The 22,959-nt window shown below is 35.3% G+C and overlaps 2 protein-coding genes across 8 annotated transcripts; both read left to right on the plus strand.

Annotated features, from left to right (window-relative positions):
- Positions 1 to 782: 782 nt before the first annotated feature.
- LOC131160290 (probable Ufm1-specific protease) lies at positions 783 to 13,295 on the plus strand. 2 transcript variants are annotated; one of them, XM_058115774.1, is made up of 13 exons: positions 783 to 1,064; positions 1,169 to 1,525; positions 1,977 to 2,245; positions 2,417 to 2,501; positions 2,658 to 2,833; positions 7,125 to 7,215; positions 10,704 to 10,829; positions 10,942 to 10,989; positions 11,095 to 11,171; positions 12,004 to 12,092; positions 12,360 to 12,471; positions 12,606 to 12,708; positions 12,873 to 13,295. In XM_058115774.1, the coding sequence occupies exons 1-13, from the start codon at positions 821 to 823 to the stop codon at positions 13,100 to 13,102; spliced, it is 2,007 nt and encodes a 668-aa protein (XP_057971757.1). In that variant the 5' UTR covers positions 783 to 820; the 3' UTR covers positions 13,103 to 13,295. The 2 variants fall into 2 exon arrangements, with proteins under 2 accessions (XP_057971757.1, XP_057971758.1); XM_058115775.1 differs by lacking the exons at positions 12,004 to 12,092; positions 12,360 to 12,471 and having other exon boundaries at positions 791 to 1,064.
- Positions 13,296 to 15,447: 2,152 nt separating this feature from the next.
- Positions 15,448 to 22,660, plus strand: LOC131160517 (pentatricopeptide repeat-containing protein At5g50280, chloroplastic). 6 transcript variants are annotated; one of them, XR_009138077.1, is made up of 7 exons: positions 15,448 to 16,352; positions 19,010 to 20,626; positions 21,002 to 21,098; positions 21,278 to 21,321; positions 21,537 to 21,647; positions 21,796 to 21,853; positions 21,966 to 22,660. XR_009138077.1 is itself a non-coding variant. In XM_058116290.1 (2 exons), the coding sequence occupies exons 1-2, from the start codon at positions 15,532 to 15,534 to the stop codon at positions 20,322 to 20,324; spliced, it is 2,136 nt and encodes a 711-aa protein (XP_057972273.1). In that variant the 5' UTR covers positions 15,477 to 15,531; the 3' UTR covers positions 20,325 to 22,269. The 6 variants fall into 6 exon arrangements, 1 of the variants encoding a protein (XP_057972273.1); XR_009138076.1 differs by having other exon boundaries at positions 21,002 to 21,321; positions 21,578 to 21,647; XR_009138074.1 differs by having other exon boundaries at positions 15,477 to 16,352; positions 21,278 to 21,647; positions 21,966 to 22,210.
- The last annotated feature ends 299 nt before the right edge of the window (positions 22,661 to 22,959 follow it).

A 22,959-nucleotide genomic window follows, 5' to 3' on the forward strand; every position in this document is an offset into this window, starting at 1 on the left:
TATATACTCTCGACTGGGATGTTTAAGATGTTTGCTTATGTTGTTAGTTTTCTATTTTTGTTATCGATTTTCTGTTGTTTGCAAAACTAATTGAAAATCAAATTCTATGATTTTATATTATTTTGACAACTTATTATCAGAAATCTTAATGTCCAAAAATAATTATTTTGGATTAAATAATTTATTTTATATATTTTAAAATTAAATTAAAAATAGAATGATCACATAAATTTAAATATAATAAAAATAAAAAATATATATAAATTTTAAAAAAATATTAAAACATATAATTTCAAAATATTTTAATATATATAAATTTTTAAAAAATATTAAAAAATATAATTTCAAAATATTTTTACTATTTGTCAATTGTCATGTCTAATAGAATTATTATTGTAAAGTAAAATTTTAAAGTACAACAATTAAGTAAAATAATTATAATAAATTTATTTTTGTTGTAGTATTTTTATTGTGTATGATTTTTCAATTTTATCATTTTAATGATATTTTTTATAATATTATGTGATGTAAAAGCAAAACTAAGCATCTTTTAATTAAAATTTTAATTTATTTTCATTTTATAAACATTAAGTTGTTAATTTTTAATTTTTAATTTATATTTTTGATTTTAATTTTTACTAATTTTAGATACCAAAAGTGAAAAGCCCCCTTAAAAAAGGTATAGCACTTTTAGAGATCTTTGCGTAAAAACGACGGCGTTTTACGTCACCTCCTCCGTTCATCACTGTGCTCAGATCCGCGACGAGACGGGCAAGCTGTGAGTGAAAAATAAAAACAAGTAAAGCCTTTGTTCGTTTTAATGAGGCAGGCTGAGAAGATTCAAATCCATCCATCCATCCATCCATCCATGGGGGAGACCCAACGCGAGAGCAACACGAGCGTACGAATTCTGTGCCCTAACCTCCTCATCCGAAGCAACGAACCAGGGCTTCAATGGCTGATCGGATCCCCTTCCTTCCCTCCTCTCACCGTTCTCTCCACCTTCCGATGCATCCACACCCACCCCTCATCCCCCTTCTCTCCCGACTTCCCCAAGGAATCAGGTACCTTCCTTCAATCTCTCTCTCTCTCTCTCTCTCTCTCTCTCTCTCTCTCACACACACACACACACACACACACATACTGATTTTCAATTCTATACGAGCAGAAGACCTTAGGATGCTGATGCCGAGAGGCTTGGACATAGTTGGAGCGCTTGTTGTCGGGGAAGCGGACGAAAAATTTGCCGGTGAAGCTGCCGATGCCGCGCGCAGCATGAGAAACCTTCTTCTCGGTGAAGATTATGAAATTCGAGATGTTCTCGGGGGGGTTGCCGAATTAGACTCCGGCAAAGTTCATTTTTTCGTCTCGAGAACGGGAAATTTGTCTGGTCTCGAGTCTGTCAACTCTGTTGCGTATGAGAATCAAGATCATCCGGAGAGGCAAGTGTGGGACAGGGGGTGTTTACTCCGGTGCAAACTGCCGATTAAGCTGCCGTTTTATTTTCCTGGAAATCGTCAGTCGGGTGAGTTTTCGTGTACTTCACGTACATTTTATTTCATCGAAATCTTCCATTTTGTTTGCATTTTAATGAATAATGTAATTTGCCGTCATTATATTGCTGTACTTTTCTGTTTCCAAGTTGTGCCAGTCACTACGCTTGATTGTGAGTGCTAGAAAACTGATTTTTGAAATTAAGATATTTGCATTTATGGAGTTTCAGTGAATGAGGGGCTAATGTGAAGGTATTAGTTCTATGCCCCTGTTGATTGGTTGAATTGCAAAAGTAAGAATCTGTCCACGTTGCTTATGTGTTTTATGGTTTGTGTTACTTTTGAACTGGTATAGCTCATGTTGGAAATTCCATGCCATTGGTAAAATATTCTCAGAAGCTTATCTGTTTCTACATTTGATTTTTTCCCCCTTTCTCTTGGTGATGAGTATTTAATTACTTGAATACTATTAGTGATTCTCAGGTGCAGATGAGATGTATTCCCAATCGATTAAAGCAGCTGCTGATAAGTTCAAAGACCCACATGTTGCATACTTGGTGGAAATATTAAATGAATCCTCAGCAGAAGGTCCACAGCCTGTCATTCTTCATGGTGAGGATTTGGATTTCCATGCTGATCTCTCAAATGTCAAGCATCCCAACAAAAGTGCTGGAGACATCAAGACAAAGTCTTTAGTATGCGCTCAATTTTGTTCAAAAAGTAACCCTATTTCATCTTTTCCTTCAGTGGAGGTAAATAAACTCTAAGATGCCTTTTTAACATCATTTTTCACATAAGAGTTTGTTGGGTTTCATTAGTTCATTGCATGTTCTATTAGTTGAAAATCTCACATGTTTGTTCATTATTTATTTAACTGTTGTAATGACAATAAGAAAATTTCTTTTAAAAGTTTGCTTTCTTAGAATGCAGACATAATCCAAGTTAGCATCCTTCACAATAGATCAAAAAATTCAAGATCTGCTGCACCTGTTGCGGAATATATTCCAGGTATTGGCCTTGATATGAAAAAAAAGAAGAAGTTGTCTTGTCCTTGTATTCATTAAGTACATGTTATTAATAAATTAATAATTGTATTTGCAGTATCATAGTCAAGGACATTATCATATTACTAATTTTAACAAGATTTAACACCTGTGCTTTCAGCTTCGGATGCAGTCCATTTTTTGGTTGTAGGTTATGAACTAGAAGTGCTTTGTTATGCCGCCAAAGATCTCCCACTGACTTGTGCAGTTTCCAAGTTAATCATCCCAGCGCTGGTTGACCAGTTATATTTAATGAAGAAGGCGGTGTTGCCCAACCTCTTAACACAACATCCTCAAGTGAGATAACTTCTTTAAACTGGTCTATTATATTTATTTCTTTTTTTTTTTATCAGTAAATGGTAAATTATATTGATCAAAGGGATATGTACATAGTAACTCCGGGCATACCCCGAGCAAGGAGGCCAAAGCTCCAATCAAAACAAACATCATCAAAACTAGCAAAAAAACCTAGAACAAGTACAATCAAAACTTGGGCATACCCAGGGCACAAAGGCTTAAACAAGCAGCATCAAAACTAGGAAAACCTAGTAACAGGTACAATCAAATCTGGGCATGCCCAGAGAACAAGGGGAACGCAAGATCAATAGACCTCAAGGAGGCCTAGACCCCGTATTCCTATTCTTACTTTTCACAGGATGAACACACCATCCTTGCAGCATATCATCCTCTTGATTTTTGCCACTAACCATAGTCACAAGGGGAGCTTTTCCTTTATCCTTACTCTTTTCAGCTACATCCTTACCATGCAAAGAGAGGGGAAATTTCCGTATCAGCAAGAGAGAACTTTATCTTTATCCTTACTCTTTCCAAATTCACTCACCCCTTGTATGGCTGAGGTAGCATTAGTCTTTATGGTTTCTTTGGACCCTGCAGCGTTTGAACCACCACAAGAGCTTTTAATCTTACCACCATCTTCACATGGATGTCATTGGTCTTACAAGAGTCCAAGCAAACATTCAATGACCCCTCATTGGTGGCAGGACCGACCTTCTTTTTACCTTTTTTCTGATCTTGTTCTTTCATATTTTTGCAGTTCACCTCTACATGACTAAGCATGTTACAGAACTTGCAGAATTTAGGCACATTCTCATAAGACACCTCCTGACTAAAAGATTGACCATTAGGCATACGGACTCTCACACTACGCTTTTGTTCTTTAGCAACATCAATCTCTACCAGCGCCCTGGCAAAGGAAATACTTATTTATTTCTTGATGTAGATAAACCTGCAAGGAATGGAAACTTCGTAGCTATCTTTGCATGGATACTAGCAAACATATGAACATGGCAGCTTCATGAGAAAATTTCAGACTATTCTTATACTGCATGCGACTATGAACTCAAAATGAAGCATAAGATCTTGGTGTTCAGAAATTGACATTCAAGTAAATTAAAGCCAACAAGTATCCCCTTGGCTACCCATAGGCTAGCGGATGTACTCTAGTTACACAAAGTGGGGTAGGGGCTGGGCTAGGGGTAGGGCTGCAAGCTAACTAAGCCGCTCACAAGCAGCTCAGGAGCTCAGCATGGTAAGGGCTCATTTATCATCTAAATGAGTGATTCCCAAATTCAATTTTTAGGCTGGGTTAATAAATGAGCTGAGGCTGAACTCAGGTGGGTTCGGCTTGTTTGGACTCGTGAGTTGCTTGATTACATGCTTGAATGGGCTCATTTACTAGGCTTGTTAAAGGGCTCAATGATGAGGTTATTAATAAGCTCGATCCAGGCTCGCTAAATGCTTAAATTCTTTTTTTTTTGCAGCATGAGGGTGATTTTTCTTTCAAAATGAGGATTGCAAAGGGCCCAAGACAGATTGTAGGGTTCCTTTTGGCCCAGCCCCGAAGGCCATTTATAATTTGAGCTCGAGCCTGAGTCTCAGCCCTAGCCCGATCCTGAGCCAGTAATTTTAATCCTAAGCTGAGCTCGAGCCCAACTTTATGAGCTTGAATAGAGGTGAGCTTCCACTTTTCCCAGTCTAGCCTGAACATGTTGAAGCTTGGCTCAGCTTGTTTGCAGCCCTAGGTAGGGGTGAGGGCAGGGGCGACAATGGGGGTAGGAGTTGGGGTGGGAGCAGGGAAGTGGGGAGATGTAAACGAGTTGAATGTTAGACGCATCTAGGAAGCATTGATGTAAATTATGCATAAAATGGGCAAAATTATGTACCAACTATAAAATACAACTAGCATTTAGTATTTTTGAATAAATGTCTAACTCCAATGTATAAAATTACAAATTAGTATAATCATATAAAGTTAATATTTTCACATATCAATGCCAATGAAGTTGCAAAATTACATTTTAGTTTCTTCCCACTAAACAATGCATAATAAATTATTGGGCTTATGGCCGACTAAAAATATTTAAGATTTGTAATGACGGAAGCAAGGTTGCGTTATAATTGGCAAGGATCTATTTTAGATTCTGTGCCTAAAAAACTGATGAATCAAGTTTCTGAGATAGTCTGGTCATGCTGTCTCATAGTAAGGATGTTTGCGTGCAAAGAGCCTTTTTACAACTCTTAAAGATAGATGACTGATGAAGGATTGCTTGCAGATAATTCTAGGTGATCATATTTCATTTGAAGATTTAAAAATTAGGTATTTTGTTTTAAGTTATTAAATCTAGATAATTAAGAAGTTTGGTCAATTTTTAGAGTTATTTTGTAATTGTTTTACTTGGGGTTATTTGTTAAATATTTATTTTGCTTGTAATGTTGGGTGTATAAGTTCCTTCTCTGTAATGTATTAGCATCAGATTGACTTCTACAAGTACAGTTCAATTTCCTACTCCCCTTTGGGTGTTTAAGTACCTCCCATCCACTTTAAATATGTATATGTTTCCGCTACCATGCTTCACAAGGCATCCTACTCCCCTTTAGGGCACCACCAGTTACAACCCTCTCCAAACTTATCCTGCACCATTTGCCTCCAAAAATCATATCCTTCTCTTGATTCAATCTTTTTTACTTTAGCAATTGATGTACTCTCTAGGAATATCCAAATCCCTTGGTGTATGTTATTTGTAGATGATATTGTCTTGATTGATAAAAGTAGGAGTGGAGTGGAATCTAAGAGGATGTAATACTTAAAATTAAAGCAAGTTGGGTAAAATGAAGGAGTGTGTTAGGTGTGTTGTGTGATAATAAAATACCCTTAAAATTTAAAGGAAAGTTCTATAAGACAACTATAAGGCCAGCTGTGCTTTATGGTTCAGAATGTTGGGCAACTAAGAAACAATATTTAGAAAAAGTCAAAAGTTACCGAAATGCGAATGTTAAGGTGGATGAGTGATATAACATTAAAAGATAAATTAATGAACGAGCATATATGCAATAAACTAGGCCTAACACCAGTTGAAAACAAGATAAGGGAGGGGCAGCTTAGATGGTTTGGGCATTTGAAACGGAGGTCTAGTAGCACACATGTGAGGAGTGAGTTAGTTATTGTTTCTAGCATGAAATGGATAGAGGTAGGCTTAAAATAACTTGTAATGAAATAGTGAGGAAAGATTTAATAGCTCTTAATCTAGTAGAGGAAAATGCACTTGATCGGGTGAATTGACGGAAAAATATTCATGTAGCCTATCCCACCTAATGAGACTTAAAGCTTCTTGTGGTTGTTGTTGTTGTTATTGTTGTAATTGTAGTTCAATTTCCCTCTCTCATGCAGCCCTTCCTTTCCTCTCTTTCTTTCCTCTCCTTCTGTTCACTCTTTGCCCAGTTTCTGATCCTATTTCCTGTTTTGGCAGATCTATCTTCAGTTCTGTAACTTCTTTCTCTAATTTTTGCCCTACTCTGCTGCAGCCTCCCTTTTCTTTGCGCTTATTCTTTCTTCTTCTTCTTCTTCTTCGTCTTCTTCTCCTCTCCCTTGAACCTCTCTCTCTCTGTTCCTGTCGTACATCAATGACTTCTCTCACTTGCTAGCTGATTTATTTGATTTTATAATTTGGATATCCATACAATTCTTTATGTTTTGGATACTCTGTCACATACAATAATTTGTATTTTCTTTTTATTTTCCTTGTTCTGTCGGTCTCTTTTTGTTTGTAATAGCACAGCACCTCACTGGAGTCCTTTTTTGAATTTTCTCTTTGCTGATTAAAAAAGAAAATGAGGTTCTTGTAACTGAGGGATAGACAACCCCTGTTGTTGGCCTGGTTATAATGCCCACATGTTGCCCAGAGTTTGGAGGAATTAAGGGGGACCATGGACCAATGTTTCTTACTGCCTTTTCTACATCTGTTTCCTATGCTTCTACTTCTTGCTTGAAAGTTTAGTGCTACTTTGTCCTTCATTTTCATGGATAAATATGGTGCCACGATAGAGATATAATTCTTCTGTCCTCCAAAGTCATACTGTATCTTCATCTATTAATGCTATAAATATTCTCATGAAGAAAAAAAATTTGGTATTTTGGATATTTACACTTTTTATTTTTGTGTGTGAGTGACTAAAATATTTTTAAAAATATTTGTGTTGCATTTACTGAAAAAATGTCATTGACTGTTATTATTTTGAATGTATGCTTTTTCATTTTTAGGACCAGCTAATACGTGTATGTTGCCTGCAGTTACGCCCGTATCACTTTAGCCCACCTGGGATTTTGCATCCAATAACAGTTATCTATGAACTCAGTTATGGGGAGACTGAAATGAAGCAAGGTACATACAGGCGAAATTGATGTAAACTTTTGTTTAAATGATGTACTTCTTATGGCTGGGATCATTAAATGGGATTGGTCTTATTTTGAGCACTGCAGATCTCCATGAATGTAGTTCAATAGCTTTTTTTCCCTCTTTTTTTTTTTTTCAGGTCGAGCATTCTAGAATCCTAGTAACTGCAATGTATGAACTGAGGTTGATATGTTTTTGCATTTTGGATGAACAAACCAAAATAGTTCTTGGCCGGGATTATTTATTTAACTATTAGAACCTTCTGCTGCTAGAATCCACCCCCCCCCCCCCCTGCCACAAAAAAAAAAGAAAGGGAAGTTCATCAATGGCTAACTATGTAATGATGCAATGTCTTTGGTGAAGTTGAAGATTTCAGATAGAAACTAAATTGTTGATCACAAGCTTTGCATGATTTTAGTATGCTTTTGTGTTAAATGCTCTTTCAAGGAAATTATCTCCCTTATATGTGGGACATTGGAGTGATGCAGCATTTATGTAAGCTTTTTGCTTGTGTTGGAATAGGAACAACATTAGATTTGGAGTTAACAAGGAATGAAGGTATAGTGTGAATTTTTTTAACGCTATATTGATAGGATCGAATTGGCTGAATGGTTTGGGAGGAATTATTTCGCACTGAATGCTATTTGGAAGATTAGAAGTCTCTCTAATTTGCCTGTTTTTCCCTAGGACTGCACATTGGAAAGAAACTTTTTATCATTGACAATCTAATAGATGGATACTTTAACTAGCATTTAGTTTGTAGATGGTTTTTGTGTAGGAGTGATGAGGAGTTGGTTAATCACTTCTTTGCAGTTGAGTGAGAACGCTTTGGATTTTGCTTTTATGCTACTTTTGACATTTGTTGGATTATCTCAGATATCCTGGAAAGGGAGCTTTGGGCTTGAAAGAGCTTTTGTCGTAAAGGCAAGAACAAGGCAGTGTGCTAAGCATTTGCTTAGCACTTTTATGCATTGTCTGGGGAGAGAAATTTTAGAACATTTATGTGAAAATAAAATGGCTTGGAGTGGCTTTTTACATTACATTTTTGGTTGACTGGTCTGTCTGGTTGTGGTTCTGTATTTTTTTTTCTTTATTCGGGAGACTTTGAACTTGTATACGCCTTGTGTACATGGGTGGCCTTCAAATTTGGAATCTCCTTCAATGAATACTTCCATATATCCTTGCCCTCCCCCCATCCCCAAACAAAGTGTGTATGCTTGTAATAACAATTGAAATCAAATAATCCCACAACATTTTCAAGCTTGCTATATTTTTATGATAATTATCATTCATTACTGAATGTGTTGTTCTTGGGCTTGCTAGGGCTGAGTGGTTGAACTTTAAGAGGCTTACTCCCTATTTATTATGTGTCGTTAGGTTCTGTTTATTGTTGAAATTGCTGTAGACTAGGTAAGTCAATGGTTGGTTTTGTTAAGACATAGCAAACTGGTTTTAAATAAAAACCTAAACGACAAAAAAATGTTTTTTTTAAAAAAAGGAATGGAGTTATAAGCAATTAAACATAAATATATTAGGCTTAACTGCAGTTTTAAGTATTATTATTATAGAAAAAGAAGAAATTCATTAAGAAGGAATTACAAAGAGGATGAGACATCTTTAAAAAACAAAAGGAAATGAAAACAAAGGCTTGCAATTACCAAAAACCAAAACAAGAAACTAAACTAAAAGGACCAACCAGTCGTGCTGAATATCAGAGAAGGTCATACTACCAATTCATGGAGCAGGGAACACCCACAAAGAGGCCAAAAAACAATCCTCTTTCAAATCTTATCAAATGATGTAGCAGCGAAGCATGATACTGAAAGATCTGAGCATTCCTCTCCAACCAAATTAACTGCAAAGAGTGTGCACAACCAAAAATTTTCCCGTTCTTTTGCCTCTCAAAGCCAACAAAATCAATGAACAAGAAATCCTCTTGAGATTTTGGACAAACCCAAAACTCTTCCAACAAGCATGGAGCCCCAGAGCAGCGAATAGATAGCATGATCCTCTCTATTAGTAGAAAGAATAATGCACATTTAAGGGGAGACGGCCATTTATGGTCATCAAAGGTGCAGCATAATGTTGGTGTTGAACTCCATTAAGAATGGCAGTCCACACAAAAATCTTTACCTTTGTTGGAATTTTAGTTCTCCATGAGTGAATAGACAATTGGCAATAGGAGAAAGATGGGAAAATTGAATCAGATGATAGAAATATGATTTACAAGATAAAACACTAGAACTATCCAAGCACCAAACTCTATTATCCCCTGCATGAGATTACTAAAAGAATCCAGCAAGCCTAAGAGAGGAAAGCTTATCGATCTCCTATGAAAGTTAAAATCCCAAGAAAATGCACATGAATAACGAGAAAAGAAAAAATAAGTGCAATTTTAAGTATGATTATATTTATATGCTTGGTAAATGGAGATTCTGGACTATGGTTTTGAAAAAATGACAATGGTCCATGTAATGCTAACTGCTGTGGTGTTTCAATATCAGCCATCAAGGATGTTACGTAATGGGTAACGACATTGCATCCATGAATTCATTTTTTGCATTAGCAAACTTGTTAAGAGCATATAGATTCACATGTTTTGATGAATCCTACATACTAAGCCTTAAATGATTTTAGTAAATTTTAATCAATTTAAATATAACATATACTGCACGTATTGGATGTCATCTTGGTCGCTTTAGTTGCTATTGGCAAGAAGCATCATGCATTTGCTGATTTTCTCTACTTTATTTATTAGTGAAGTTTAAATCAAGAAATCATAAATATAAAGAAATATAAAATGTAGAATGCCATCTTTTGGACTTTTTTGGTCTTCTATGGAATTTTCGTTCACTGAAAAAATAAAATATAGATAAAATATAGAATTTTCATTTATTAAACAAGGAATGTGTAGCAATGGAACGAATTTTTCTCTCCAGATTGGGTGTAAGGAGAATGAAAAAGAAAGAACTTGGAATACGAGAAGATGTCATTTTAAAGAATTTTTGTTATCTAAAAAAATAAAAAACAGAATTTTCATTAATTAAACAAGGAATGTGTAGCAATAGAATGTATTTTTGTCTCCAGATTAGGTGTAAGGAGAATGAAAAAGAAAGAACTTGGAATATGAGAATTGTCATTTTAATGATTGAAAAAGTTTTGTATGCTAGTTATTAAAACAAATACATACTAAATGTCAAAGAAAATAAACCCAAAAGTGAAATTTTTTTAAAAAAAATTACTAACTATAATTAACCAACTTAAAATTGAGTTTCTAGGTTTCAATAAAGAGAAAAGAGTTGTTGCAGTTGTAGATTTACTTTTTATAGTTACTTTTATGAGGAAGGATATTGGAAGAGTTGTTGCAGTTGTCAGAGACTGTAATTTATCAAATTGTTCTATCTATTCTTCATTGCTCAGTGTACCCTCAAGATTCTAAATCTTCTCAAAACTTTATTCAACCATGTTTTCTGCAGTTGAAGTTAGACGATCCCTACATTTGAGGTTGGGATTACCTCTAGATCGCCCTCTTCTACGAATTGTTAATGCCTTAAATTTTTCTGTAAACAACGAGAGTATGGGGAACAACTCAACAAGAAAGGGTAAGTTCTCGTCAGCCATTACCTTTTCTCTCTTTCTCTATCATTTTGGGGTTTTGGGCATTGGTGTTTTGTTTGTATGAACTTTGTTGACACATTTCTGTGGTAATTTCAGGTTCTATTTTGCTTCGAGATGTACATACTGGAATTCCAAGCAGTGGAGGTCAGCAGTTTCTGTATATTTTGTTCTTATTATTATTATTATTTTTTTGGGGTGTGCATGTTATCTTTTTGCAAACTTTAATTAAGTCAATTTTTGTGGATGTAGTTTCTGGAGGACTTACATCATTGATTCAAGGTTCCTATGAATATTATCATTACCTTCAAGATGGATTTGATGACTCAGTAAGGGAGTTCTTACTTGCAGCACTTAAATTTAATGATTTCTTGTAAAAAAATGTATGTTTAATTGTGACAATTATATAATTTATATTCAGTGAATGAAAATCTTGATGGTCTCAGAATTTTTTGACTGTCTGCAAGTTCATTTCTTTGGTGTTTTCAATTCATGATTTATACAGTTGCCTTGGTTGTTGTAAAACAACCCCCACCCCAAATATTATTATATCACAAAAGTGCTAAAGAAATGTAGTATCTGAAGAATGAATGCGCTTATATCTGGAAATATCTTGTTAAGTTTTTAACTGCTCTGAAGCTGATTGTCACTGTTCTTTAATGCCTTATTATTCTTCTTGAAATGTGTTTTCTTTGTGAGGTGGGGGTGTTTTATCTGCTCTTTCTTTACCCATCATTATAATCCTCACTTGCTACCTTTACTTTTGAATTGTTTTTTGAACCAGTGCAGGATTTCTAATTGATTGCCTAAATCATGGAATTGTTATTTGTTTATTTATTTATATGAATTTAATTGGTTGAAGTGGGAAATTGCTATGTGCCTCTTTAATAAAGTTAGGGATTAATTTTATTTTTATTTATTTATTTTGTATTTTTAACCGTGCTAGTTTGCTCTCATTTGAGATGGGGATATGATTTAAGAAAACTAGAGTGCAAATTTCAGTTGTTTGTGAGTCATGCTATAGATAGAAAGTACTTCATTTACTGTATGATATGTAGCATAGAACACCTTAGAGAAAGTTGTTATTGCCATTTTATATTGTTGTCACATTGTTTCCTTGAAATTCTATGCTGAATCAATCATTCATATTTTGTTTGCTAGGGCTGGGGTTGTGCTTATCGCTCTCTACAAACTATTGTTTCATGGTTCAAACTCCAGCATTACACGTCCATTGATGTTCCTTCACATAGGTATAAAATCGTAACTACTTAGAATGTGATGGAGCTTTGTTGTTTAGATGACACCAATATTGGACTTTTTGTTTTTTTGTTTTTTTTGTTTTTTTTCTTCTAAAAAACTAATTTTCTGTACCAAAGTTGTTGGCTGTTTATTCATTTAGTTATATGTAGTTTAACATTTGTTCCATTACTTCTTTGATACCACTGGAACAAATACTTCATATTCCTTAAAATTGTAGCGTCATGAAATTTGATTTGAAGCCAAAATGCTTCTCTCAGGGAAATACAACATACGCTTGTAGAGATTGGTGATAAAGAACCTTCTTTTATTGGATCACGTGAATGGATTGGTGCCATTGAACTAAGCTTTGTATTAGACAAACTCCTTGGGGTAAGCGTGCTAGTTATCTGATGGTTGTGTCTTGTGTGAACCTTGACTTCCCCAAAATTGCGTAGGGTTATTACATTATCATGTTTGTGCAATATGCATGCCAATTTGACATTATAGTCTGGCATCCCGAGCAGGTCAGTTGCAAAGTGATAAATGTCAGATCTGGAGCGGAGCTTCCCGAGAAATGTCGAGAGCTGGCCCTGCATTTTGAGAACCAGGGAACACCCATAATGATTGGTAAGTAGGAATAGGATGAACCATGTCATCTTCTGCTGTCTTCACAATTACTTGCTCAAGACAAACATACCACAAGGATCGCGTTTTGCCATTCAAAATATAAAATGAAAGAACTTTGTTAGGTGCCGCTGTGTCCTAGTTTCTTATTTGGTTCATACGTGCAGGTGGTGGTGTTCTTGCGTATACCCTCTTGGGAGTTGACTACAACGATGTAAGTGGAGATTGTGCATTTCTCATATTGGATCCACACTACACCGGTGCTGATGAGCACAAGAAGATCATAAATGGCTGCTGGTGCGGTTGGAAAAAGGCAGTTGATAGTAAAGGAAGGAATTTCTTCCTGCAGGACAAATTCTATAATCTTTTACTACCCCAGAGGCCCAACATGGTTTAGTTTAGGGTTTGTTTTTTTTCCAGGATTCAATTGTGAGAAAGTTACATGCCTATACGGATATAGTGGATGACTTTCGCAGTGATTTATGTCCAAGGAGAGATTGGTTTTTGTGGATATTGGAAAGAGTTGACGCAACAACTGTTAACCGCTCTTTTAAATGGAAGGACCTCTTTTAGTTGGTTTTTACTTTTACTTTTACACACAAGGTAAATGGGTTGGTCATTTTATTCACTGGTCATTATTATAATTGTATGGTTTCTGTTTCTTTAATGTTTTGGGTTTCATTTTGTTTGGGTGTTTCCACCATCATATATGCTTTGAAAAGCACTGCTATTAATAAATATTTTCTTAAAAACACTACCAAAGAACATGTTTGGGAAGTAGAACAGTTTTCAAGCATGTTTCAAACCGTGTTTTTTCGCAGTGCAGCTACAGAAAAATGGTAATGGAAACGGAAGCATGCCACCTTGTCTTCAATATGAGTCGAGTCGACATAATGGAATACTCGGCTCAATTCAAAAATATTAAACTTGGGAGTATGAATTTTAAGATTTAGATTTAAATTTATTGGATTTGATAACATTCAACACAATTTTAAATTATATTTGGCCAAACTTACACAAATCCAAATCAATGAATTTTTCTAAATACGTGAATAATGTATATATAGTATTAAATATATCAATAAAATATATACAGCATGACTTATATAATATAAAAATAATAAAGTTAAAAAGTTTGATTAGGTTTGCGATGATTTGTAAGATACTCGAATAGTTTGAATTTGAGTAAAATCATTTTGAATCAAGTTAAAAAGCGAATCAAGTAGGGTTAACTCATTCATACTCCTATTGAACGATTTTGCTGGCTTTTTGAGGGCAAATTTATATAGTGTTTTTATTTTTTTCCGTGTAGCAAACCAAGAATCTACTAAAAACTACATTTGGTAATTGGACATCAACATTTTTTTAAGTTTATCATTTAATTTTTATTTTCTTCTATAAACCAAACATGATTTAACAATATTTTTTAAAAAATATTTTTTTTTATTTTATTTTGTTGGGCATCTAATGAGAGACTGAGGATTATTATTGTGACTTGTAATTGTGATTCATTATTAAAAATAAAGTTTTGGTTTTCTTCAAAAAAAAACAAAAAAAAGAGAAAAAATCTCATTGACGCATTACCATTGCAATTGTCACTGCTAAAGATGAAAGAATTTTTCATTTTTAAATGTTTCGGTCTATCTAGGAAAATAATAAATAAAATAAAAATGTAAAATAATTCATTTTATGATATCTTGTTATTGAAAAGTGAAAAATAAAAACATGTCATCAATAGGCAAAAAATTATAATTTTATACATCATTAACATTTATTTTTAAAATATTTAAATATATTAGAAAAAATTTTATTTTTAATATTATAGATATAAAAAATACAATAAAAACTAAAATTTCTTTTTATTTTCTTCACCTTTACTTAAACAAAATTATAGATCCAAAGCTACTACCATTTTACTATTGCCCACCAAATGAAATTAAAAAAAATACTCACCTTTCTTCAGATCTAATAAAAAGGTAGAAATTTTAAAATTTAGAAAATTTCCCTGAAATTTTAAAATTTTGATTGACTTCTCCGAATCTTAAGTTTGTTAAAAAGAGATTTGTATCTTTTTGGAAAATTTTAGGAGTTTCAAATTTTTAAAAAAATTTAGATAATATTTCCAATTTTTTTAAAATATTATAAATATTATAAAATGATGTAAAAATTAATAATAAAGTAAATAGAGATGAGCAGAAAAATAAATAAAAACGAGATCGAAATTTTATGTGGTTCGACTATGCCTATTCTCGAGCAGATGGGATCAAAACTTTAATATCATAGGCGGAATTATAAAATAATTTGGAACCGATTTTGTACAAAATATTGGAACTGACATTGTACAAGATGTCTCTCTTCTCTTTATCTCTTATCTTCTTTCTATATACCCTACTTTTTTCAAGCATGCAAGTGAGTATACAAACATGCAATGTATATACAAGCATGTAAGGATGTGTCTTTCAAATGTGAGGGGTAGGGTGCCCTTTTATAGGACAATATAGAAAACATGACATTTATTAAAATGAAAAATTAAAGTGGTGGAAAATGGGGTGACATTCACATTTTCCATAATCTATTTTTTATAACAAAAAAAAAAAAAAATTTTATCATTTCCACTAAATTATAGGAAAGGCAGCGTGTCCTGCACAAAACAAAATTTGTAATCCAAATTTTTGCCCATGGATCAGAAAACGACGTCACTTTAACTATTTCACTACCGAGTCCCAGTGGCCGTAGGCGTTTGTCCGTTGTAGTCTTCCAGAGGTGTTGGACTAACTTCAGTACAGTGAGTAGGGATAGCATCATCCCAAGAAGAAGAAGAAGAAGATGGCACTCCGGCACCAGTGCTGCTTTCCTTCTTCCTCCCCCCTCTTCTGCACTCCCAACTCAAATCCCCACTCTTCTCCCAATAAGCCTCCCCGCTTTGCCTGCTGCCCCAAAACCCCAAAACGCTTCTCTCTCTCCGCCACACCTCCTTCCGCTTCTTCTTCTACCCCCATTTTCCTCCCTCTTCTCCAAAAACAAGAAGAACGAGAACAAGAAGAATATCGCAAAGCTAAACAGACGCAGCAAAAGCAAGAAGAAGACTCAGACGACCCAATTCTCAGATTCTTCAAAACTCAGTCATCAACCGATTCAACCCCAGACCCCCAACCCGAAGGCAAAGTCTCCCTCCAAAAGAACCGCCGCTCTTCCTGGCACCTATCCTTTAATCCCGCAGAAGAAACCGAAAACGGGTTCAAAGAAGAAGAAGAAGAAGAAATGGCTTCTTTTTGTTCGAGTTCAAACATATCAATTGAGGGCATTCCGGGGGAAATTCTGCAAATTGCGAGGAACTTACCGGAGAATTCGACGTTGGGGGAGGTTTTGAGGTCTTACGAAGGGAGAATTGGGGAAGGAGAGTGTGCGAACACGTTGGAGTTGATGGGTCGGGAGGGTCTGGTGATGGGTTGTTTGCAATTTTTTGAGTGGATGAGATTGCAGGAGCCGCCGCTTGTTACGCCTCGGGCGTGCTCGGTTTTGTTTCCGGTGTTGGGGAGAGCGCGAATGGGGGAGGAGTTGATGGTTTTGTTCAGGAATTTGGGGGAGCAGTTCAGGAATGTTCATTTTTACAATGCTGCAATTTCGGGCCTTTTCTGCAGTGGAAGGTATCGAATTCCTGATGCTTGTGTGTAATTCGAGTTTGTTGCTTTTGCTTTGTGATTCTGTGGTGCTTTGCACTTTTGGCTCGTGGGTTCTTTTTATTATTATTATTATTATTGGTGGAAAAAATTGAAAAGTTTTGATATTTGCACTGCTGCAACTTCAGAGTTTTCTGCTGCCAAAGTATTGCATTCTTAATGCTTGTGTAGCTCCAGAAAAGGATTCCTTTTATGGGACAGTTGAGGGAATGATTGTTGCTCGAGTCGAAACTAGGGTGTCGGGGCAGGTTGCATCAATTAGCCTTTTGGGTTGTTAACACTTTCCTGTTGATGCAAAGAAATGACATAGGTCAATCAATCCCGCCATTCCCGATTCAAGCAAAAAGGCCTCTCCGATCACTTTTGCTTTGTGAATCGTGGTGCTATTTTGCAATTTTGGGTTGTGAGTTTGCTTGTTTATTGATAAGAAGGGTTAAGAAGTTTTGATATTTACAATGCTTCAATTTCAGGCCTCTTGTGCTGTGGGTGGTCTCAAGTACCTGATGCTTTTGTATGGTACTGTAATTAAAGTCTGTTGCTTTTGCTCTGTGATTTTGTGGTATTATTTTGCAATTTTGGCTTGTGGGTTTTTTGTTTATTAGTCAGAATAAATAAAAAGTTTTGATGCTAATATTTTCAGTGGCCAGATTTTATTCTGATTTTTTTTATTGGTTGCATGCAAATGACGTACATGATGCTTACTTTGCAACCTTTGCTGAGATTTGTTTTCACATTTCATTTCCTTGTGTGTATCATTGTGTATTTACTTTTGATTGGTGCCTCAACATTTTAGCTCCAATTGAGATGTTTTATTATTATTATTATTATTAGTTGTTATGTGGTTACTATTGTTGTTGTTGTTATTATTACAATAATAACAACAACCAACAAAAACAACAACAATGAGCCTCAAGTCCCACTAAGTAGAGTCGAGTACATGAATCCTTTTTCACTAATTCTCACAATCGAGGGCATTTCCTTGGACAACTTAAGAGCTATTAAATATTACCTCACTATCTCATTTCATGTTATTTTAGGTGTACCTGTACCCTTTCTAGTAGTAGTAACTAGCTCACTCCTACTAACTAATGCACTATTTTGCTTGCATTTTAAATATCCAAACCATCTAAGCTGCCCCTCTCTTATCTTCTACCGGTGCTATGCCTAGCTTATTGAGAATATATTCATTCCTAACTTTATCTTTAATGTTATACCATTCATCCACTTTAGTACTGGCATTTTAGTAACTTTTACTTTTTGGATTTGTTGCTTCTTAGTTGCCTAATATTCTAATCCATAAAGCATGGCTGGTCTGATAACTATTGTATAGAAGTTTCCTTTTAATTTTAAGGGTACTCTATGATCAATAGAATGCTTGAAACACTCCTTCATTTTACCTAACCTATTTTAACTCTGTAAATATATCCTCTTCGATTTTTCCTTTTGCTTCCATGATAAATCCAAGGTATCAAAATCTACTTGTGTTATTAATTTCTTGACCATCAAGTTTAAACTATTCGAAAATATTCCTCCTTGCATGTCTGAAATTACATGTTATATATATTTTGTCTTATTTCTACTTATCCTAAAACTTTTGAACTCTAAAGTTGCTCTCCATAGTCCTAATTTAGATTCAAACCTACTCTTTTTTTATCAATCAAAACAATATCATTTGCAATTTACATACACCAGGGGATCTCATTTTTGATACTCTTTGTGAGTTCACCAAGCACTAGAGTTAAAAAGATAAAGGCTTAGAATAGAACCTTGACGTAAACCTATTATAATTGGAAATTGTCTAGACTCTCCCCCAGTGGTCCTAACGCTAGTCATTACTTTATCATGCATAATGACATCAGTATACCTATTGCATACTCCTTTCTTTTCTAAAATCCACTGTAGAACTTCTCTTGGTATTTTATTATAAGCTTTCTCTTGGTCAATAAAAGTCATATGCAAGTCTCCCTTCTTTTTCCTAAACTTTTCCTTTTATCTTCTCAAAAGATAAATAACTTCTATTGTTGATCTCCTAGGCATAAAACCATATTGATTCTTTGAAACCTCGTTGCCAATCTTATTTTTCATTCAACTAAGTGTTCCAACAATTTCATAATATGATTCATAAGTTTAATTCTATGATGGTTATTAAAATTTTGAATATCAATTTTGTTTTTGTGTATAGGTATTAACATGTTTTTCCTCCATTCATCTAGCACTTTCTTGGGCTTTATAATAGTGTTGAATAGATTAGTTAACCATATACTTCCATTATCTCCTAGACATTTCCAAACTTCAATTGGGATATTATCTAATCCTATAGTTTTTTCATTTTTCATCTTTTTTGTAGGCAACTTAATTTCAGTGACTCTAATTTTGTGAATAAATGTCAGATTTTTAGTCTTTCCTCTTCTGTCACTTTTAAGTTTAAGGTTTCAATTTGGCTTTCATTAAACAACTTTTTAGAGTAGCTTCTCCATCTCTCTTTTATGTCTTCTTCTTTAACTAAGACATTATCATGTTCATTCTTTACATGTTTGTAATAATAATAGTACCAAACTAGTCTTCTTCTGATTCTGAACAACTCCTAATCATTCATTTTTAATGAGTTGTTATACTGAATTTAGGTATGAAGATGCTCTGAAAGTATATGAGGAAATGGAAACTAAAAATATCCAAGCAGATCATGTCACATGTTCTATTGTGATAACGGTCATGAGGAAAAATGGCCAGAGTGCCAAAGATGTGTGGGAATTCTTTGAAAGAATGAATAGGAAAGGAGTCGGATGGAGTTTGGAAGTTCTGGGTTCTCTATTGAAATCATTCTGTAATGAGGGGCTGAAAAAGGAGGCTCTTATTATCCAGACAGAAATGGAGAAGAAAGGTATATTACCGAATGCAATTGTATATAACACTTTGATGGACGCGTATGGTAAGTCCAATCGAGTTGAAGAAGCCGAGGGCCTCTTTGTTGAGATGAAGGCAAAAGGGATCACGCCCACCACAGCATCCTTTAACATCCTGATGGATGCATACAGCAGAAGAATGCAGCCAGAGATCATTGAGAAACTGCTACTAGAAATGGAGGGTATGGGTTTGGAGCCTAATGTAAAATCATATACATGCCTGATTAGTGCTTATGGGAGGCAGAGGAAGATGAGTGAAAAGGCTGCAGATGCGTTCTTAAGGATGAAGAAAGTTGGTATAAAACCAACTTCACATTCATATACAGCTCTTATCCATGCATATTCGGTCAGTGGCTGGCATGAGAAAGCTTATTCAGCATTTGAAAACATGCAAAGAGAAGGAATAAAGCCTTCTATAGAAACCTATACCGCTCTACTTGATGCATCTAGGCGTGCTGGTGATACCGAAATGCTGATGAAAATTTGGAAATTAATGATCAGTGAAAAGATTGAGGGGACAAAAGTGACCTTCAACATTCTTCTTGATGGATTTGCTAAACAAGGTCGCTATATTGAAGCAAGAGATGTAATATCTGAATTCGGGAAGCTTGGCTTGCAGCCAACCTTGATGACATATAATATGCTGATAAATGCATATGCACGAGGTGGGCAACATTCAAGGGTACCACAACTGTTGAGGGAGATGGCTACTCTCAATCTAAAACCTGATTCTGTTACTTTTTCCACCATAATTTATGCCTTTCTTCGTGTTCGTGATTTTAAGATGGCATTTATTTATCATAAAAAGATGTTGAAAAGTGGTCAAGTACCAGATGCCCAATCTTATGAGAAACTTAGGGCAATTTTGGATGTAAAAGCTGCAATAAAGAACCGGAAAGATAAGCGTGCCATGCTTGGCATAATAAAGAGCAGCAGGGGTTTCTCGAAACAGAAGAAGAAAGGGACAAAAGATGAATTTTGGAAGAACAAGAAGCGGCGATTGAGAACTAATAACTTCACTCATGTCAATCATTGATGATGGTACTATTAGAAATTTTGAATCCTAATGTTACATCAAGGAAAGTTATGTAAGATTGATGGGTGGGTTCAGTTGGCTCACCTGCACAAATAGTCTATCTTCAGTTTGAGATATAATGGTTTATCCTTGAAATGTTGTGGATTTTGTACGGGATGGCTGCCATATTAAGGCCCCATATTAGCTTTGAAAGGAGGAGGAATGGAGCCATACAGAAGTTGTATCTTGAAAAACCTTCAGAAAACATTTGTCATGCTTTGATTAGCAATGTAATGGTTGCAGTGACCTCATGATACTGCCAGGTGATGATCCCACTTCATACTAAGATTTATGTGGAAAATTCTTTTGCTCCTTCGCTTCCTTGCATAGAACGCACTGCTGTCTTTTATATTTAATTCTGATTTAGCCTTTTTTTTTCCTTAAAATTGTAATTCTAAATTTACCTGCCACCTCATAAATATGAAAAGCCAATCCTTGCCAGTGGTTAATGCAAAACTGCATTCTCACTAGTCTAGCTGGAAAAGATATAGCCATGAGATATTTAATTTAATTTTTCATTTTTTGGCCTTTTTTGATCTGTCATTTCATAAATAGCATTAGTATAAATGTTTTGAAATCCCTATCTCCCTCTCCTTTTCCTTCTTTTTTTAATTAAATGCATTCATTCTGTTTGGCAGGATTTCTTTGCAAGAGTAAGCCAAGCATATAGCTAAGTTTGGGAAGCTGGTTCACTCATAGAAAACTGTGCTTGAGCTTCTTTTCAATTTGAAAAAGGTCAGTCAGGAACTTGATGGTTAAAAAGTAGTCCCCCCTATTGCATAGATGGCCTTTGTGAACTGCTTTCCATTACAATTTGGAAGACAGTTGCCTGTTTTTGGAGGGTTAACTTGGATGCATCCTTTGGAGGTACAATGAATGGACTGATGGCAACACGTTGATTGTTTTCTGTTCAGGCTTCATGGCTTGGCTGATTGTGGGACAATAAATATTATTGTCTGTATCCTTGCCATTCAGAGTGGTTTGATATGTTTCTTCAATTTTTTTTTATTGCTCTAATATTATCAAATTGTATATTTGTAAAAGGAAAATCATATGTTGATTGTGGAGAAGTATGTTTACGTAAAAGAGAAAATGTTCGTACATACCCTGTTTTCATTGAGCAATGTGTTTGTGTATTTTCCCTCCCTCAAACATCTCTGAGACACCGTACAGCTCTTTCCCTCACTCAAATGTGATGCTTTCCCTCTCAAAAGAAGCCCTCATGCAGTTGATGTTCTCCATCAATGTTCCTGATGTCAGTGTTGCGACACATTGATTGAAGTGGTGAGAGGGGGGCATGTTCATGCCCCGTTCTGGCTTCATGCATTCTATTTTATCACTCCTGCTTGTTATCAGTTGATTCTCTGTCTCATTCTTTCCACATCTCTCTCTCTCTCTCATCTTCCACTGAACTGTTCTGTTGGGTTCACAGGTGCTTGCCGACAGAGCTGATAGTGGTTGACCCTTGTCATCCAAGCGGTGGTTCTGAGGTTTTTCCTTCATTATCTGTTTTTATTTTTTCGAATTTTAAATTTTTTGCTGGATTCTCATCGTTGTCTCCCCGTCCTCGTTTCCCTTCCTATTATGGACAAAAAATATCAGTCTAGGTGTACCAGATCAAGCAACTGACTGAGCTAGCGGCTGGAAAGCAACTGCCAGTAGTCTCTCTCTCTCTCTCTCTGGACTTTCTACGGCAGTTTTTAATGTTTATTTTAGGGCTTTTCTAGGGATATACTGATCCAGCATTTCAGAGGTTTACTAGCCCAGCACATCAGGGATTTACTTGTATGTGTCTTTATTCATGAGCAGACTCATTTTGCCATTATTAATTTAGTTAATTTCATCCATCTGTTGAAAGACAACTCATCTAAGGACGCCCGTTTGAAATCCAAAATCTGAAACACTTCAATCTGGCATGCATTTTTATTCATGGCTGGGCATTAAGTGGCTGATGGCATCATTACAGAGCCATTTACCTACATGGAGCTTCAAGTTTTAAGTATTTTCATACACGTTTCTCTGATTTCAGAAGCAAAGAATTCATGTGATATCATGTTATCCTTAAACAAACATGTGTGTATGGTTCTTGAATATGCACCTGTGAATTTTTTGTAGAGAACGAGACATGTATTTTTTTTTTAAGGGGGTGGGGGGTGGAGTTGTAAATGTCCTGCCTACTGGTTGAATATACTACTGTGATATGTCTCGTGGTTGTTTTGGGTTGCTTGCAAATTTTTGTTTTGGATTATACGGGAAATAACAGCAATGTTAGAAATATTAATAGTGAAAATTTGGCAGCTCAACAGTGAAAATTTGGAAGGTTTACTTCATATTAAGCATGCTTGGTCTGTGTATTCATTCATAATGTTGTTTTCAATGCAAAGACATAACTGAAAACACTGATGCAAGTTGCACAATCTTCAATTTGGTTGCCATTTCTTCTCTTGGTTGCAAATTTGTAAGTAGCATTTTAGCACCTTTCTTTTTTGCTGCTAATAATTGACCATATCTCATTCCATCTTCACTGCCTATATCTAATAAGTAGGTTAAGAGGCACTGCAGTATAGCGCCTTTTGGCTACTACTAAATGGCTTTC

The sequence above is a fragment of the Malania oleifera genome, chromosome 7 (genome assembly GCF_029873635.1).
Source record: "Malania oleifera isolate guangnan ecotype guangnan chromosome 7, ASM2987363v1, whole genome shotgun sequence".
Taxonomy (NCBI): Eukaryota; Viridiplantae; Streptophyta; class Magnoliopsida; order Santalales; family Ximeniaceae; genus Malania; species Malania oleifera.